Source organism: Erinaceus europaeus, chromosome 17 (genome assembly GCF_950295315.1).
Source record: "Erinaceus europaeus chromosome 17, mEriEur2.1, whole genome shotgun sequence".
NCBI lineage: Eukaryota > Metazoa > Chordata > Mammalia > Eulipotyphla > Erinaceidae > Erinaceus > Erinaceus europaeus.
The window spans coordinates 74,555,391-74,574,431 of record NC_080178.1 but is presented as its reverse complement, the minus strand read 5'-3'; the positions used below and the strand labels follow the sequence as shown (position 1 = coordinate 74,574,431).

Sequence of the window (19,041 nt, the reverse complement as noted above, 5' to 3'; positions counted from 1 at the left end):
TTATGCTGTCTCCCCAGCCCTGTTTTTTTTTTTTTTTTTTTTTAAATGCCCTATTTCTATACTTAGGGCTGCTATGTATAATTCAGAAGACAGTGGTGATAAGGGAAGTACCCAGGCAGATCTAAGTTAACAGGTCTCACTGGGACACAGAAGCCACTTGTACACCCTCATGGCTATATTCCTTAACAGAGATAGCTTAGAGATGTCCACATTCATGAAAAGCCACATAAGACATTTGAAATAACTTTCTAAACATGAAGTAGATCTTGGGGCAGCAAGTCAAAATTTGATACAAATTAAAACATTATTTGTCAAGGGTTTAGTCATGTTTACTTTGATGAAGGGACATATACGGTCTTTTTTCAATTTCATTATTCTTACTGCATACTTGAATTTATTTGGACTTTTTTTTTTTTTTTTTACATTGATGTATTTTCACTTTATTTATTTTACCAGAGCAGTCAGTGCTCAGCTCCGGCTTGTGGCAGATTGAACCTGGGACCTTTGGTATCTCAGGCATGAAAGTCTCTTTGCATAACCATGATACCATCTTCCCAGCCCTGCATAATCAGATATGTTGAAATAATAATAATACGTTTTATCTAGAAACTAAAAGAAAGATTGTGGGTAGTTGCTTAACATTTCTTTTTCAGATTTATATTTTTTAAAGGACTTTGAAAAGCACAAAGCCACAAAGAAAGTCTGAATTTTGAACTTATTTCTAGTTGATAGTTCTAGTTGAAAAGAAAAATGTGATTTTTTGGAAACTCATTGAATAAACATTATGAAAAGTAATAAATTCTGAAAAAATACAAGTCATTTTTAAAACTGAAAAAAAAACCCCTACAGACTTTCTGGATACATCTCTCTCTCTCTCTTATTTATGAGAGGGACAGAGAGAGAGAGAAAGAGAAAGAAACAGACATCATTCTGGTATATGTAATGCCAGAAATCAAACTCAGGACCTTATGCTTGAGAGTCCAACTTTTTTTTTTTTTTTTTTTAGTTATTTAATAATTATCAACAAGATTGTGGGATAAGAGGCTTACAATTCCATATAGTTCCCACCACCAGAGTTTCACATCCCATCCCCTCCATTGGAAACTTCCCTGTTCTTTATCCTCTGGGATCATGGATAAAAGTTTGTTTTGTTTTGTTTTGCCTCGAGGGTGCCTGCACTATGAATCCACTGCTCCTGGAGGCCATTTCCCTCACCCCAATTTTTGTTGCCCTTGTTGTTGCTATTATTGTTGTTGGATAGAACAGAGAGAAATCGAGAGATGAGGAAGACAGAGAGGGGGAGTGAAAGATAAGTCACCTGCAGACCTGCTTCACCACTTGTGAAGTGACCTCCCTGCAGGTGGGGAGCCGGGAGCTCTATCCGGGATCCTCACGCGGGTCCTTGTGTTATGCGCCATGCGCACCTAACCCTACTGCCTGGCCCCAGGACCAAAGATTTCATGGGGTGCAAAAGTGGGAGATCTGGCTTCTGTGATTGTTTCTCCACCAGACATGAGCATTGACAGGTCAACTTCCCAGATCAGCAGGACACATCTCTTAAATACCTATATTAAGTGATCCAGGAGGTGGCACAGTGGATAAAGCACTGAACTCTCAAGCATGAGGTCCCAAGTTTAACCCCTGGCAGCACATGTACCAGTGTGATGTCTGGTTCTTTCTCTCTCTCCTCCTATCATTCTCATTAATAAATAAATAAAATATTTTTTAAAGCGAATAGCTATATTAAGTTTGGAGGAAGCATTAGAACCAAAGGAAAATTATCTTTTCCTTAGAGGAACTTAGCAACTGAACTGGGATTTCAACCTCAATGACAGTTATTTATAAACAAGCATAGTTCTTGTTTTCATTTCATAAATACGAAAAAAGAAAGACCTATAATTGGTTTTTCTATCCAAAGTTTTGGAGTTTTCAGAGAAATGTGTAACCATAAAAGTAAATGTTTGGGAGTCGGGCAGTAGCGTAGTGGGTTAAACGCACGTGGTGCAAAGTGCAAAGACAGGCTTAAGGATCCCAGTTCGAGCCCCTGGCTCCCCACCTGCAGGGGAGTCGCTTCACAAGCAGTGAAGCAGGTCTGCAGGTGTCTGTCTTTAACTCCCCTTCTGTCTTCCTCTCCTCTCTCCATTTCTCTCTGTCCTATCTAACAACGACATCAATAATAACTACAACAATAAAACAAGGGCAACAAAAGGGAATAAATAAATAAATATTAAAAAAAAAAAAAAAAAAAAGAACTCATTTGGACAATGTGTTGCTTCCATGTGTGTAATCCATGTTTGAGCCCAGCCCCCAGGACACTGAAGGAAGCTTCAGTGCTGTGGTGGATCTATCTCTATCTTGTTTTCTTTTTTAAAAAATGTGCTTTATTTTTTTCCTCATGTTTGATAGGACAGAGAAATTGAGAGTGGTGGTAGAAATATAGAGACAAGAGAGAAACATCCAGCACTGTTTCTATGCTCTTGGAGCTTGTCCCCCCACCCCCACAGGGGGGGACAGGGGGTTTGAATCCCAGTCCTTGTGCATGACAATACGTGCACTTAACCAAGTGTGCCACCGCACAACCCCAGAAGTGTGGTCTTTTGTACTTTCTCTGCCTTTGCCTCTTTGTCTCTAGTGAATGTTCTTCACTAGTCCTAACTAGAAAACTACTGGTATGAATACCAGTTTTTGAAAAGAGCAACTAAAGAATGTTAAGTATTTTCTCTCTCTCATACATACACACACACACTTTTAAAGCATATCTAATGATAACAGTTAGCTTATTAAAATAACAATAACATTAGCAGTTTCTATTAATCAATTAGCAAATGCCAAGCAAGATAACAGGGGAACAAGAAACCCACCGTCACATGTAAAAGTAACTGGTAGCTGAGATCCTTCAATCTCAATGGAGACCTTCACACTAGCACTTTCTCCACATATATTTCTTTGCACTGTGACTGGACTTAACAAATAGCCGGGATTTGTACACTGACTGGTATATGGGAAGTTGGTCTTCAGTCTGTTGACAACAAAGAAAAAATTTAAGATGCATTTAAAAACAGTGAACAAGGTTTTGCATAGTCATTAAATTCTGTGTCTTTGTTCAATTCTAGAGTAGCTTCTGAGAACTGTGATGAATAAACTCCTGTTAAAATGCCAAATACTTCCAGTGTTTGCCTTTTAAATAAGAGGAACTCAAGAGATTAAGTACTGTCAGAATATCTTGGGGCTGGTTGGTGGCGCACCTAGTTGAGAGCATATGTTACAGTGCTCAAGGACCTGGGTTCGAGTCCCTGATCCCCACCTGCAGGGGGAAAGCAAATACACAAACTTCATGACAAAACTCAGTTTTGGGGCCAGCAGTGGTGCATTTGGTAGAATGCACATATTGTGGTGGGGAAGACCTGGGTTTAAACCCCAAGCCCCCACCTGCACGGGGGACGCTTCATAAGCAGTGCTGCCGGTATCTGTTTCCCTCTCTATTTGTTTATGTCCAGTAAATAAACAATGAGTTACTATAAACGGAGGCTATGGAAGCCTAAAACAAAATGCCAGAGGAATTAAAAGTTTGTTGCCTTTTTAAAATCTTTATTCTTTTCCTACATTGTTTTTGGGCAACAACAACAAAAAATATACATAACAGCTTTTTAGCATAAGACTTAACTTCCCTCAAAGTGGCCTATAAAACTTAGGAAATGTTAAAAAGATTGCGTGAGAAATTATCATTTATGGGAGTAACACAGTTTAAATTCAACACATGGCAGCAATAAAACTGGTGGTCAAATAAATGGGCAAGTACTTATAAATACAGCAGCACAGCACAGGACTCACGCCTAGACAGCACTTATGTTATCAGAGACAAAAGAGGTTTTGGCGCATTCTTTAAACTCTTGGGCTTCCTTTAACTGAAGACAAGTTGCTACCCTCCCTCCACCTTCTCTCGAAAGGGCTAAATGGAATGAATGCTGCAAGTATTGTCTGTTTGTGCAGAGATTAAAATAACCAGGTCACAGGAGTAGAATAAAGTAGGTTGACAGGAAGAAAGGTTCTGGAGAGCCAGCAAGCACTGACTGTGCAGTCTCTAAAGCTACACTATGTTAGTCTGGAACTTTCTTTCACTACCTATGGTGCTGGGAGAGCCTAGGCCGGTTACTGAAATGCTCCATTCTTCTAAAAGCTGGAGGCAATGCTACTACTTACTTCACAGTGTTGTAAAAATTATGTGAACTTGGTGTATTGCACCAAAGTAAAGGACTCTAGGGTGGGGGAGAGGACTCAGGTCCTGGAACAGGATGGCAGAGGAGGACCTAGTGGAGGCTGAACCGTTATGTGGAAAACTGAGAAATATTACACATGTACAAACTATTGCATCTTACTGTTGACTATAAACCATTAATCTCCCAATAAAGAAATTTTTAAAATTACATGAACTGAATTTCTAAAACACACAGAACGGTCAGTGCTATGAGCAAACCTGGTAGGTAAATGAACGAAGCTGGTTTCTGCACTGTGATTTTAAACGCCACAAAAGATCCAATAATAAAAAAGAAATATACTCAGAAAAAAAGACATTATAAATAATAAAACCTTAAATGACATAGGAAATGCACATCTAAATGTGGGCAAATCTGATCTGACTGGCTAAAGAAGCTATGGGATATATATTCCCTGGAATACTATTCCGCAATCAAAAAAGAAGACACTGTGTCCTCTGGTGGGCAAATTGCATATTTCTTACAGCACATACACTAATAATCGGCTCTGCATGTTATGGTGTTTGTTGCTTCAGGTATCTAGAAACCACATTCTGATACTAGATTGCTACCAAGCTTATTCTTCCTAAGAATAATCACAAGATCTTCATTAGGACCTAGCCTAAGGTCAGGCTTTCACAGAAGAAAATAAACAAGCAGGCATGAAGGAAGGGCAGGGGAGAAGAGGAAACGCAGGAGTTGGAAGGAAGATGGATGATGTGAATCCCAAGATCCTGCTTACACTAAGCTCCGTCCCTTGTTCCATTACATGTGTCTGTGAAATAATATTCAGCCTTCCTTCATTTAAACTAATTATCTAAGATGGGTTGAGTACTTGTAACAGGCGTCCTGACCAGTTGTCATACAGAGACACAGCAGAAAGAAAATAGTAAGTAAAGCAGAGGGCAAAGACAAGCTGGCTCTGTTACTCGCTAGGTTGATGAACTTGGGAGGATATTTCTTTGGGTCTCATTTCCTCCTCTATAAATTATAGAGTACTGACATGTTTAAATTAGAAAAAAAAAAAAGGGGAATGTTTCGAGTGGGACAGTGCCGTGCTCAGTTAAGCATACATGCTGCCATTCGTAGAGACCCACGCGGGAGCCCCCCTCCACACCTGCTGGCAGAACGCTTCATAAGCAGGGAAGCAGGTCGGCAGGCGTCGGTCTCTCTGTCTGTGCCCTCTTAATTTCTCTGTCCTATCAAATAATAATAAAAAAAAGGAAAAGGAGAAATGGCCACTAGGAGTGGCAGATCTGTAGTTCCAGCACAGAGCCCCAGTGATAACCCTGGTGGCAACAAACACATTTTTCTACCTTTGAGGAGAGAAACTTGTTTTACTCTTGCCTATTCTACCACCTCTTCAGTAAGGGGGCATTATTTTTGAAAGCTAGCAACATCTTTCTAAAACAGAAGCAGGTATTTTCAAATGGCACGCTATGTACAAGCCATATTTTCAGTGGTCAATAGAATTATCAGGAATCTGTGGTCTACATCAGTTTTTCTTCTAAATACTCAGAGACTAACAGGACAGGATGCAGACTAAACACCTGTTTCATGTTCTGATTAAAAGTCTGTCTCCAAATTTAAGACAATTACATAATTATATCCCCTAAAACTGATAAATCTTTTAAACAAATATTTAATAGGAACTAAGATTGAATTAGAAAAAAATGTTCCTTACTTTGTAATGGACTGACAAAAGGCTGCTACCTCCTCATTTTGTACTTCAATTCCTTGCAGGAGAGAACTTCCAGGTGGCAAACTATTGGTCCCTTTTGAGTCTTTCTGTGAGCAAAACAGTATTTTTATTTTAAAAGTGAAAGATCTCACAAATGCGCCATAGCAGCATACCACATTTAAACACACACGCGGAAATCAAAAATAAAGCATGATGTTACTCGTAATCAAATGATAGTTTTCTGTATAAAAGTAATATCAACTCAGCATTGTTATTATTTATTATTCTCAGCATTATTATTATTTTGTTATACTAGAGCACTACTCAACTCTGGTTTATGGTGGTGGTGGGGTGGTGGTGGTTTGAACTGGGACTCTGGAGCCTCAGACATGAGTCTCTTTGAATGACTATTATACTGGTGGTCCAGGAGGTGGCGCAGTGGATACAGCATTGGATTTTCAACCATGCGGTCCTGAGTTCAATCCCTGACAGCACATGTACCAGAGTGATGTCTGATTCTTTTTCTCCTCTTTCTCATGAATTTTAAATTCTTTTAAAATAATAATAACTTTGTACTGTCTCCCCCATACCCAACTCAGCGTTATTTGAAAAGATTATTTATTTGGGGGCTGGGCAGTGGCACACCCAGTTGAGTGCACACCATGCACAAAGACCTGGGACCAAGCCCCTGGCCCCCAGCTGGTGTGTGGGGGGGAGGGGCGACAAGGTTCTTCACAAGCAATGGAAAAGTGCAGGTGGCCTTCTTCCTCCCATCCCCCCTTAATTTCTCTCTGTCCTATCAAAGAAAAGAAAGAGTAGGGAGAAACGGGGCCGGGAGCACAGGCCCTCACGCCCTGAGAGCAAGCACTGGCTCTGAAGGAAATGGCAGTGCTTCCAGTGTCACCCTCTTTCCTCTTCTGTCTGTCAGTCTCTCTAGCTGAGAAAACTGACTCGAAGTTATCTTTACTGTCTGTCCGTGCCAATCAGCTGTTTATTTTGAGACATAATCACTATATATAACAGTAATCTTAGGTATACAGTAACAATGAATTTTATGTCTATGTATTGTGAAATGGTCAGCAGTAAAAGTTTAGCCAACAATTATCACAGCTACACTTTTTCTTTTTGTAATGTAATAATTTAAGATCTGTCTTCTTCATTTTCTGGAAATATAGGTAGCCTGTTAATTTTATTAGTTTGTTATTTTTTTTTTTACAAGACTCTAAGGTAAGAGGGGTACAATTCCATATAATTCCCACTACCAGTTCTGTGTCCTATCCCCTCGATTGGAAGCTTCCCTATTCTTTATCCTTCTGGGAGTATGGACCAAAATTCTTTATAGGGTACAGAAGGTAGGAGGTCTGGCTTCTGTAGTTGCTTCTCTGCTTCTCCTCTGAACATGGGCATTGGCAGGTGAATCCACACCCCAGCCTGTTTCTATCTTCCCCTAGTGGGGCAGGGCTCTGGGGAGGTGGGGTTCCAGGACACACTGGTGAGGCTATCTGCCCAGGGAAGTCAGAATGACATCATGGTAGCACCTGCAACTTGGTGGCTGAAAAGCATTAAGATATAAAGCAGAACAAGTTGTTTAACAATCAAGAACCTAAAGGTAAGAATATAGCAAATGAGATTTGGGGCCTTCATGCTGGAAGAAGCGGGGGAGGGGAGCTTCATAAGCTAGGAAGGGTGGGAGGTTCATGCACGGTGAAGCAGGTCTGCTTTTATTTTCTTGTACTTTTCATTATTTATCTATTTATAGGGACAGAGAGAAATTGAGAGGGAAGGGGAAGAGACACCTGCAGCACTACTTCAATCCTTGTGAAACTTTCCCCCCTGCAAGTGAGACCTGGGGGCTTGAACTTGGGTCCTCGCACACTAAATGTGTGTGCCAATCAGATATACCACTACTCCCCGCCCCCCATCTCCACCTTTCCTCTCAATTTTTCTCTGCCCTATCAAATAAAATAGGAAGAAAGAGAGAAAAGGAAAAGGTGGCCACTGGAAGTAGAGGATTTGTAGTGCCAGTACCAAACTCCACCAATAACTCTGGTGGCAAAAAAAAAAAAAGAAAGAAAGAAAGGAAAAAGAAGAAATAAATTCATTTATGTAATAATGAAAGCTGAGAAGTTCTCAGGCCAGCAGTTAGAGCTGGAGACTTGAAACAGCTGACTGCATAGTTGTACTTTGAGTATGACAGACTGAAGACCAAGGGAGGGTTGATGTTGCAGTGATTGTGAAGGCCGGAAAAACCCCATGGCCCAGCTCAAAGGTTCCTGCAGACAGTTTCCTATTACTGGCTGAAGCAAGAGGCCTTATTGTTCCTTAGCCATTCAACTGACTAAACTGGACCCACCCACATTAGGAAAGGTCTTTACTTAAGTCTACTGATTTAGTTCAGAATTCTCATTTGTAGACACGAGTAGAATATCATTTAACCAAATATCCAAGCATCTTCTGACCAAGTCAAAGACACATAAAATCAACCATGACATCACAGCAACCATGACAAGCTAAGAAGTCACATTGCTGCCAAGATCTAAACCAGCAGCATTTCTGAACTAACAGTTAACTAGGCGGTGGGAAACAAGCTTTAACTGTCACTGTCAGTATTAAAAATAAATCAGATTAATGTACCAGTGGGGATATGCTTACAATGTTCATACAACTAAATATTTTTTGTAGATTCTATGTTGGGTTGTCAGAAAAGTCATGACACATTTTTGCATAAAAAAGAAACAAAGGAAAATACTTTTGGAAAAGTACTTTAGAAAAGATTTTGAAAAATTTGAAAAAAAAATCTGAAAAAAAAATACCTGACTTTTCCAACAACCCAGTATTACTTTTGTTAACTTCAACTTCAATGTCACTTTATTGAGAGAATGCTGTTTTACAAGACAGCTATCACAGAATACAACTGACCTTGAGAAGCGGCAACACATACATAAGCTTTATAAAATCAATCCTGCAAATCAGTTTGACTCTCCACTAGAATCTTTCAAATCTGCTAAAAATAGCTACGTTGCAGTTATTTTTTTTATATTTTTATATTTTATTTACTTATTCCCTTTTGTTGCCCTTGTTTTATTGTTGTTGTTATTGATGTCATCATTGTTAGATAGGACAGAGAGAAACGGAGAGAGGAGGGGAAGATGGGGAGAGAAAGACAGACAGCTGCAGACCTGCTTCACCGCTTGTGAAGCGACTCCCCTGCAGGTGGGGAGCCGGGGGCTCGAACCGGGATCCTTATGCTTGTCCTTGTGCTCTGCGTCACTTGCGCTTAACCCACTGTGCTACCGCTCGACTCCCTATGTTGCAGTTATTAACTCAACATTTTATTTAAACTTCACTGCCCATTTTAAATACTGTGACTTTTTCTTATTCTGGTCAAGAAAAACAACTGAGCTGAAATATTTAGAATATTAACAAACAAAAGAGACTAGAAGGAAGCAGGAAGTAAGTTTGCTGAGTGAGAAAATAATTTTACAACAAAGCACAAAGTTCTCACTGAAAACAAATAAATATCAAGAGTAAGCAATGCAATTTGATTTCCAAACAAAAACTAGGACCCTCCCTCAGGAAAGCTTTTGGAACTGTACCTCATCTCTTCCTCCACAATGCTCTTGAACGCAAGAAACCCCAGCCTGAATCTCTGAATCACACAAGTTGGAAAGGGTCTCTGGCCAGTCTGTCTGTCTGCCTCTCTCTCTCTATCTTTCTTTCTCTCCGTAAGACAGAAACAGAGACAGGCAGACACACACACACACACACCAATACTAATAAATCTTACACAGAGACGGACAGTGTGAAAAATAAAAACTTCAGAGACCAGGCGGTGGTGCGAGCGACTAGTAGAGAGCTCATGTCACCAGGACCATGCATAAGGATCCAGGTTCAAGCCCCTGGCCCCTACCTACAAGGGAAGCTTCATGAGTGTTGAAGCAGTACTGCAGGTGTGTTGCTCTCTCCTCTTCTTCCCATTTCTCTGTCTGGGGGAGAGTGGAGGCACCGAGAGCACTGGAGTCATTGTGGAGACACCAGAATAATGCTCGTGGCAAAAACAAACAAAAACACCACCTTCCCAGCCAGCATTTCTGCCAGACTTGGCTATACCTGTCTGTAACGCCTACGACTGTCGGGGAGAGAGAGAGCTCACTTGGACACTGTGTTGTGGTGTCTCCTACTCCCTCTCTCTGATTCTAACAAAAAGAAAAAAAAAATGACTAGCAGTTTTATGTATGGAGTTCCACTTAGTGGTATTTTCCCTTTTTTGAGCTGCTTTCTCTGTGATGCCAGAGATTAAACACTGGGCTTCACATATGCAAAGCAGACACTATACACCGAGATCAGCCTCAGTACCTACCTCACTGCTGGAGACCCCAGGTGCAGTGCCTGCATCGCCAGGAAGCAAGAGCTGAGCAGTGCTCTGGTCTCTCTCTCTCTTTTTCTCATTAAATAAAAAATAATTTAAAAGATGATCATTTTGGCCTACCAGATGGTGAAGTTTGGTCTGATTCAGGTTACCATTTTAACCTAACCCATTTGAAGTAGACAGGTGTCTCACTTTGCCTCCTTAAGCACACTTAATACTTCACCACCACAGCCGAGGACTCACAGTACACTGAAGAGCAAAGAAAACACGGTTTAAAATGAAAACAATTCCTTTTGCTTGTTTGTGGAGGTGGGGACTCATGTGTATGTGATTTCACTGCTTTGGGTCACTTTATATATATATATATATATATATATATATATATATATATATATATATATATATATTTTTATTTTCCCTTTTGTTGCCCTTGTTGTTTTTTATTATTATTGTAGTTATTATTATTGTTGTTATTGATGTCATCGTTAGATAGGACAGAGAGAAATGGAGAGAGGAAGACAGAGAAGAGGAGAGAAAGATAGACACCTACAGATCTGCCTGACCGCCTGTGAAGCAACTCCCTTGCAGGTGGGGAGCCGGGGGTTCAAACTGGGATCCTTCTGCCGGTCCTTGAGCTTTGCACCATGTTCTCTTAACCCACTGCGCTACAGCCCAACTCCCCACCTTTTTTTTTTAATATTTCATATTTTTTAATCTTTATTCTTTTACTGGATAGAAACAGCCAGAAATTGAGAGGGATGGGGTGACAGAGAGGGAGAGAGACAGAGAGACATCTAGGGCCCTGCTTCACCACTTGTGAAGCTTTGCCCCTGCAGCTGGAGGCCAGGGACTCGAACCTGGGTCCTTGTGCACTGTAACATGCGTTCAACCGGGTGCACCACCACCTGGTCCCCTTTTTTTTCAAATTCATCTATAGAGATGGGAGAAAGATAGCAAAACACTGGAGCTTCTTCCACCGCTGCAACACTTCCAGCATGGCGCTAGACTTCCGAACCGGGGCTGCACACGGCAATGCAACGCCCTTTTCAGTGACCCTCTCTCCAGGCTTCCAGTGAAAAGCACGTCTTTTGCCGGATCAATTACATACATAAATAAGAATTCCATGTTTTGTTTTGTTTTTAAGATTTAATTTTTTTTTCCCTTTCCTCCCTCCAGGGTTATTGCTGGGCTCGGTGCCTGCACCATGAATCCACCGCTCCTGGAGGCCATTTTTTCCCCCTTTTGTTGCCCTTGTTGTTGTAGTCTCACTGTGGCTATCATTATTGCCATTGTCGATGTCGTTTGTTGTTGGATAGGACAGAGAGAAATGTAGAGAGGAGGGGAAGACAGAGAGGGGGAGAGAAAGATAGACACCTGCAGACCTGCTTCACCGCCTGTGAAGCGACCCCCCTGCAGGTGGGGAGCCGGGGGCTCGAACAGGGATCCTTACGCCGGTCCTTGCGCTTTGCGCCACATGCGCTTAACCCACTGCGCCACCGCCCGACCCCCTAAGAATTCCATGTTATACTACTAAATTGGAAGTTGTTCTAAAAAAATAAAGACTATACCTGAGATATTTGGCCCTGGAGTTTCGTGAGCTCGGTTGTTCGAATATTTAAAGACTGGCTTCTTGTTACGGTCACCCCAGAAGGAGACTTTCCATTCACCTTTCTCTCGTGGTGACAACTTGCCAGTGACCTCTCCTCAAGAAGCACAGCATCCCAAGGATCCTCTGCTAGCAAACTCGGGACAGCTTCCTCCTCCTCCCAGCCCAGCCCCTCTACATTGTCCACCTTCGGTTTATTCAGAGGATCCAAGTCTAACCAGTCGAACTTACTGATCCCTTCAGACTTTGGAGACACCTGCGGACTGTGTATCGAGGCTTTGGGATTTATCTCCAAATCAGTCCTCGCTTTCCCATTTTTTAAGAATTCAGATGTACTAGCTATCTTGTCAAACAGCTTTGTCATATCAGGACTGACCACTGGCCGGTAGACAGGGAGGCTTCCTTGTGGGTGGAATGAGGCGGCTGGTGCCAACGGGTAGGGGAAATACGGAGACTGTCCTGGAAGACTTAAGTACAGGGGTTCTGTAGCTGGGAAAGGGGGCATTCTGGGACTGAAGCCATTCTGGAATGCGGTCGGTTTGCTACAGTAGGTTGACTGATAAATAGAAGGCAAAGTGTAAGATGAAGTTCCAGACAACCCTGATGGCCACGCTCCTCGCTCAACAGCAGGTCTGAGACAGAGCTGTGCTGAAAATGAAGGGTTCAGAACGGGCACGACTGGCAATACAGGTGTCTTCCTAGTCTCGAAACTGTCATCCAGCAATAATTTCTCCAGTTCGGCTTGAGTGAGCTTTTCGACATCGATATCTACTGCTCTTTTTTTGGTATCAGATTCAGGAAATACCATGAGATCATAATCCTGTTTGCTATAAACTTGGGCCTTTTGTCTGGTGGTGGATGATGAATCAAAGCTTTTCTGGTTGCCAGTCACTCGCCTATCCTTTTGCAGTTTTGCTAAAGCCTCTGCTTCCATCTGTAATGCTTCTTCTTTATCCACATCTTTTGATCGTGCTTGTCCCACATGTGAAGATGAACACTGCTTAAATCCATTGCTGCTGGATAGCTGAGCCATGTCCACTTGAAAGACCAAACTTTCTCGTCTGGTTTTCACTTACACCTTCCAAAAATAGGAGGATCTATAAAAATAAGCACAACGTTATTTTCGTTTTTTCAAATGCAAATGCATTTATCTCATCTGCAACCTATCTTGGATGATTTAGGATTTACACTAGCAATACATTGCCAAATAAAATATAAGAAACTGAACAGCCTGGGTAAAGGGACACTTGCAAGGTTCTAACTATAAGCCCCTCCCCATGTAACTTTATTGCCCTTTTCATTAAAAATGTACAATCAGAAAGGTGGAAGCAATTTCCCTCCTTAACCTGAACTGGTCTTGTGACTTGCTTAGAACAATCAAGCATGAAAGAAGTGACTGCCTGGGAGTCCCAAGTGCAGGTCATGGGAGGCCTTACTTCTTCTGATTTTCTTGACTTGTAATGCAGTCACTACCGTGTGAATGTCCACAGACCATGAATGAGCACAAGGAAGAGACCCGGCCAGCTACCAAACATGTGAGTCACATGGCCACTGGCCAGCTGGCCACACTCTGATGGTCACAGCCGCCTAAGAGACTCAAGTCAAGATCAGCAAAGAAAACATCCAGACTAAATTCAAGCCAAATTGCTAATTCACAAGACTGCTGTGAAACTGTTTATTACAAAGCAACAAATAACCGATAAACCTTTTCTTCTCATTTTAAAAATGAAGTCAGTTAAAACGTAACAGTAGATTTCTGTGTTCTAACCACCAACAGCACCTTCTTTCCTTGCCCTCAGAAAACGAAAATTGCCTCTGATCTCCTATACCCTACTGGATCCCCATTTCTTAGCAATGACTGTCTCCTCTGCACTGTTAATTTTTCCTTTACTTTTCTTGCTGCTACTCCATGGGGAAAAAAAAAAGGAAAACAAAACAAAAACATGCAATGTTCAAGTTTTGCTCACACTGAACAGCAGGGAGGGAATCACAACAGTCTGTTTTAGATCCCATCAGCTTCCATTTCAGTTTTCTCTGTTCACTGCCAAACTTCTCAAATGAATGACCTAGAAAATCCTTTCTTTACTATTCTGCCTTGGAAAGATTCTATTTGTCCGTTAGTGCCCAGTTCAAATACAGGATACTTTCTGAAACTTTTCTTAAAGCAGTTCCCATCAGAATTCTATTTTTTTTTTGTCTTAATTAAAAAAATTTCTTAGTCTTTATTTCTGTAGAAATACTACTAGCACTGCCTGCTCAGCACCTCTCTATCCGGTAGAATCTACAAAAAAAAAAAAAAAAAAAACCTACCTATCTGATCAAAGGTATATATATTGGAAAGGAAAAACTCAAACTACCACTACTATTTTCTGGTGACATGATGATATCTCTAGAAAGCCCCAAGGGCTCCACCAAAAACTTATTAGAAATGACTAGTAGGGAATCTGGCGGTAGCGCTGCAGGTTAAACGCAGGTGGCGCAAAGCACAAGAACCGGCGTAAGGATCCCGGTTCGAGCCCCTGGCTCCCCACCTGCAGGGGAGTCGCTTCACAGGCAGTGAAGCAGGTCTGCAGGTGTCTATCTTTCTCTCCCCCTCTGTCTTCCCCTCCTCTCTCCATTTCTCTCTGTCCTATCCAACAATGACGACATCAATAACAATAATAGTAACTACAACAATAAAACAACAAGGGCAACAAAGGGAATAAGTAAAATAAAGAAAAAAGAAAAAAAGAAATGACTAATAAATTCAGCAAAGTAGCAGGATACAAAATCAACACACAGGAATCTGTGGTGTTTCTATATACAAACAAGAAGTCAGAGGAAATGGAAATAAAAGACTCAATCCCATTTACATTCAAACCCAAAAAGATAAAACACCTTGGGGTGACTCTCACGAAGGAGGTAAAGAACCTCTGTGGAGAAAACTCTAAGAGATTGTTGAAAGAAATAGAGAGGGACGTACAGAAGTGGAAGGACATCCCTTATTCCTAGACTGGAAGAATAAATATCATTAAAATGGCCATTACAATGCAGGTTCAAGCCTTGAACCCAGGTTCAAACCTGCAGAGGGAAAGTTTCATGAGGGGTGAAGCAGGAATTCAGGTGTCGCTCAGACTCCTTCCCTCTGAATAGCTCTCTGTCTCCATCAAAAATACAAAATAAATTTTTTTTTTAAATGGCCATTCGTGTTGCGGGAAATGGTGTAATGGTATAAGTGTTGGACACTCAAGCATGGGGTCCTGAGTTTAATCCTGACAGAATATGTACCAGAATGATGTCTGGTTCTTTCTCCCCCTATCCCTCTCAGTAATAAATAAATAATAAAAAAAAAAATTTAAATAACCATTCTACCAAAAGCAACCTACAATTTCAATGCAATCCCTTTAATTGAAGAACTTACCCAAAAACTTACATGGAAACACACACACAAAAAAAAACACAAATAGCCAAAACACTTCTGAGAAAAAAGGAAAAACTAGGAGGCATCACACTCTCCAACTTTAGTTTATACTACAAAGCAATAGTAGTCAAAACAACGTGGTGCTAGAAGACGAACTCTTGGATCAATACAGAAGAAGTGAAAGAAAGCTCAGAAATGAGTCCACACATACCTAATATACATGGCAAAGGAGCCCAAGTCGCTCAATGCGGTAGAGGAGGTCTGTTTAAAAAATAGTGCTGGAGGTGGGGGAGTAGATAGCATAATGGTTATGCAAACAGACTCTCATGCCTAAGGCTCCAAGTGCCAAGTTCAGTCCCCTGTACCACAATAAGCCAGAGCTGGGCAGTGTTCTGGTATTAAAAATGGATTATTAGACCACAAACTCTAAAAAAATTTTTAATTTATTTATAAAAAGGTAACATTGAAAAACTATAGGATAAGAGGGGTACAACTCCACACAATTCCCACCACCAGAACTCCGTATCCCATCCCCTCCCTGATAGCTTTCCTATTCTTTAGTCCTCTGGGAGTATGGACACAGGGTCATTGTGGGATGCAGAAGGTGGAAGGTCTGGCTTCCATAATTGCTTCCCCGCTGAACATGGGCGTTGACAGGTCGATCCATACTTCCAGTCTGCCTCTCTCTTTCCCTAGTGGGGCGGGGTTCTGGAGAATCAGAGCTCCAGGACACATTGGTGGGGTGAAACTCTAAAATTTATAGAAGAAGGAAGGCATTGGTAAAACTTTGCAAGAACTTCATGTCAAAGATGTATTTGGAGACTCAACACCATGGACATGGGAAATGAAAACAAAGTAAATAAATGGGATTGCATGAAACTAAAAAGCTTCTATACATTGAAAGCAAACTATAACAAAGATAACCAAGCAACCCAGTAAATGACAAGCAACTGATATCAAGCGTCTATACAGAATTGGTGCAGTTCTACTACAGAAGTAAAAGTAAACCAATAAAAAGCGGACCAAACAGACAGTTGTCTACAGAAGAGATACACATGGCTGACAGAGAGATAAAGAAATGCTCCACTTCAGGTTTAATTAGAGAAATGCAAATTAAAACTACGCTGAGATCCCATCTCACACCTGAGAGAATGGCTTATATCAACATACCACAAGTGACAGGTGTTGGAGAGGTTGTGGAAAAAAGGGAACTCTGCTTCACTGCTGATGGGAGTGGAAACAGGTGCAGCCTCTTTGGAAGACTGGAGTCCTTAAACATGTAAAAGTGGAATTATCTTATGATCCAGCAATACTACTCTTAGGCATTTATTCAAAGGACACCGAAACACTAATTCAAAGGGACATATGCACATTATGTTTATAGCTGCATTATTCACAAAAGCCAAAGAGCAGAAGCCTATAAACAGATTACTGACTGAAAAAAGTTATGGGACAGATATTCCATGAAATACTACTCTGCAGTAAAAAAAAAAAAAAAAAAAAAAAAAAGATATTGTGTCCTTTGAGACAAAATGGATGGAACTGGAGGTGATTTATGCTTAGTGAAATGACAGATCAAAGACAACTACCAGATGGTTTCATTCAGCTTCCACATGCCAGTCCTGCACTCTACTGCTCTGCCACTCACTGAAGCTGCTGAGTTGTTTTTTTTTTGTGTTTTTTTTTTTTAATGAGTCTGGGGGAAGTCGGGCAGTAGAGCAGCCGGTTAAGTGCACATTATGTGAAACACAAGGAGAAGACGGGGGGGGGGGGGGGGGGGGGGGAGGGGCACGGAAAGACACCTGCAGACCTGCTTCACCATCTGTGAAGCAACTCCCCTGCAGATGGGGAGCCAGGGTCTCGAACCGGGATCCTTATGCCAGCCCTTGCACTTCGAGCCATGTGCGCTTAACCCGCTGCGCCACTGCCTGGCTCCCAGAGATTATATATATATATATATATATTAGTTTTTTAAATACATATTTATTTATTCTCTTGCTGCCCTTGTTGTTTGATTGTTGTAGTTATTATTGTTGTTACTGATGTCATCATCGTTGGATAGGACAAAGAGAAATGGAGAGAGGAGGGGAAGACAGAGAGGGGGAGAGAAAGATAGACACCTGCAGACCTGCTTCATCACCTGAAGCGACTCTCCTGCAGGTGGGGATCCGAGGGGCTTGAACCAGGATTCTTATGCCAGTCCTCGCACTTTGCACCACGTGCGCATAACCCACTGCCCTATCGCCCAACTCCCCCCCCCTTTTTTTAAAGATTTATTTATTTATTAAAGAGAAAGATAGGAGGAGAGAGAAAGAACCAGACATCACTCTGGCACGAATGCCGCCAGGGATCAAACTCAGGACCTCATGCTTGAAAGTCCAAAGCTTTATCGCTGCGCCACCTCCCGGACCACCAGAAAGAATATTTTTACAGACTTGTTTGTTATATGAAGTAAACACAGACCTTCCTAAGCACTCCTCCGTTATATACAGTAATAAGGATGGGACTCAGGTAGTCACGTATATAAGGAATACACTCTTCCTGCTAGTCCTCTCTCCAGCCAGTTTTTCAAAGGCTAATTAACTGAGTGCGTTTGAGGGGAAGCATATTGTAATGGTGAATGCTGCTCTTGTTTCTAAGATCAATTCACTGCTATTCTCTTCCTGCCTAACACCAACCCAAAGCAACCTATGTCAAAGTCAATTCAACTCTTAGTAGTAGTGAGGTGCCCACTAATAGGGAAGTGACTAGATTTTACATCCAAAAGCCCCCCTTGTGGGTAATCCAAAGGCAATAAGGAGCTTAAAAGGATGTCCAAAAAGTAACCCTGTACTTCAGCTATTTCTGTAGGACTGCTGCAGTGACACACTCCATTCACTTTTTTTTTTTCCTACGGAAACACAGTCACTCTTCACTAGGGGTGGGAGCTTCCACTTTTTCTTTTTACTTCCTTGTTCCCATTTCCTTTTTAAAATAAAACTTTATCTGATGACAGTAGGAAATAATGTTCTAACTGCTATTCAAAAGAAAAACTTCAGAGCTAATGTTCTCCTAATTCAAACTGGAAAAAAGAAAACATGACTAGTTTTGAATATTATGCCACCATTAAAAATACAATCATGGGAGTCAGGTGGTAGTGCAGTAGGTTAAGTGCACGTGGCACAAAGCGCAAGGACCCCCGGCTCTCCACCTGCAGGGGAGTCGCTTTACAAGTGGTGAAGCAGGTCTGCAGGTGTCTGTCTTTCTCTCCCCTCTCTGTCTTCTTCCCTCCTCTCTCCATTTCTCTCTGTCCTATCCAACAAGGTCAACATCAATAACAATAATAACTATAACAATAAAAAAGGCAACAAAAGGGAATATATATATATATATATACATATATATAAAATAAAATCACGAGGACTGTAGTAAGGAGCCAGGCAGTGGTTTGCCCAGTTAGGTGCGACATTACCCAGATTTAAGCCCCCAACCCCCCAACTACAAAAGGAACACTTGCTCACCTCTGCCTTATGATAACAGGGGATTGAAGCCAGGACCTTGGAGCCTCAGGCATATATAAATACTACACTGCAGGAAAAAGACAGCTTCATGGAGAAGGAAAAAGGGAGAAAGCTTCCTGAGAGGCGAAGCAGTGCTGCGGCTGTCTCTCTTCCTCTTTATCCCTCCCTTTACTCTCAATTTCTTTTTTTATCCAATAAATAAATAATTAATTTTTTTTAAGACCGTAGTAAT

The 19,041-nt window shown here is 41.4% G+C and overlaps 1 protein-coding gene across 2 annotated transcripts in view; it reads right to left on the bottom strand.

The window, feature by feature from the left end:
* Positions 1 to 19,041, bottom strand: part of PIK3C2A (phosphatidylinositol-4-phosphate 3-kinase catalytic subunit type 2 alpha) — an 87,986-nt gene that overhangs the window by 52,409 nt on the left and 16,536 nt on the right. For both annotated transcript variants that reach the window (XR_009545666.1, XM_007515846.3), the window contains exons 2-4: positions 11,872 to 13,006; positions 5,938 to 6,041; positions 2,862 to 3,019 (exon numbers count right to left, since the gene is read on the bottom strand). Coding sequence is in view for 1 of the 2 variants with exons in the window: in XM_007515846.3 (XP_007515908.2) it covers positions 2,862 to 3,019; positions 5,938 to 6,041; positions 11,872 to 12,942 (1,333 nt within the window). In the remaining variant the exon portion in view is untranslated. The remainder of the gene's footprint in view (positions 1 to 2,861; positions 3,020 to 5,937; positions 6,042 to 11,871; positions 13,007 to 19,041) is intronic.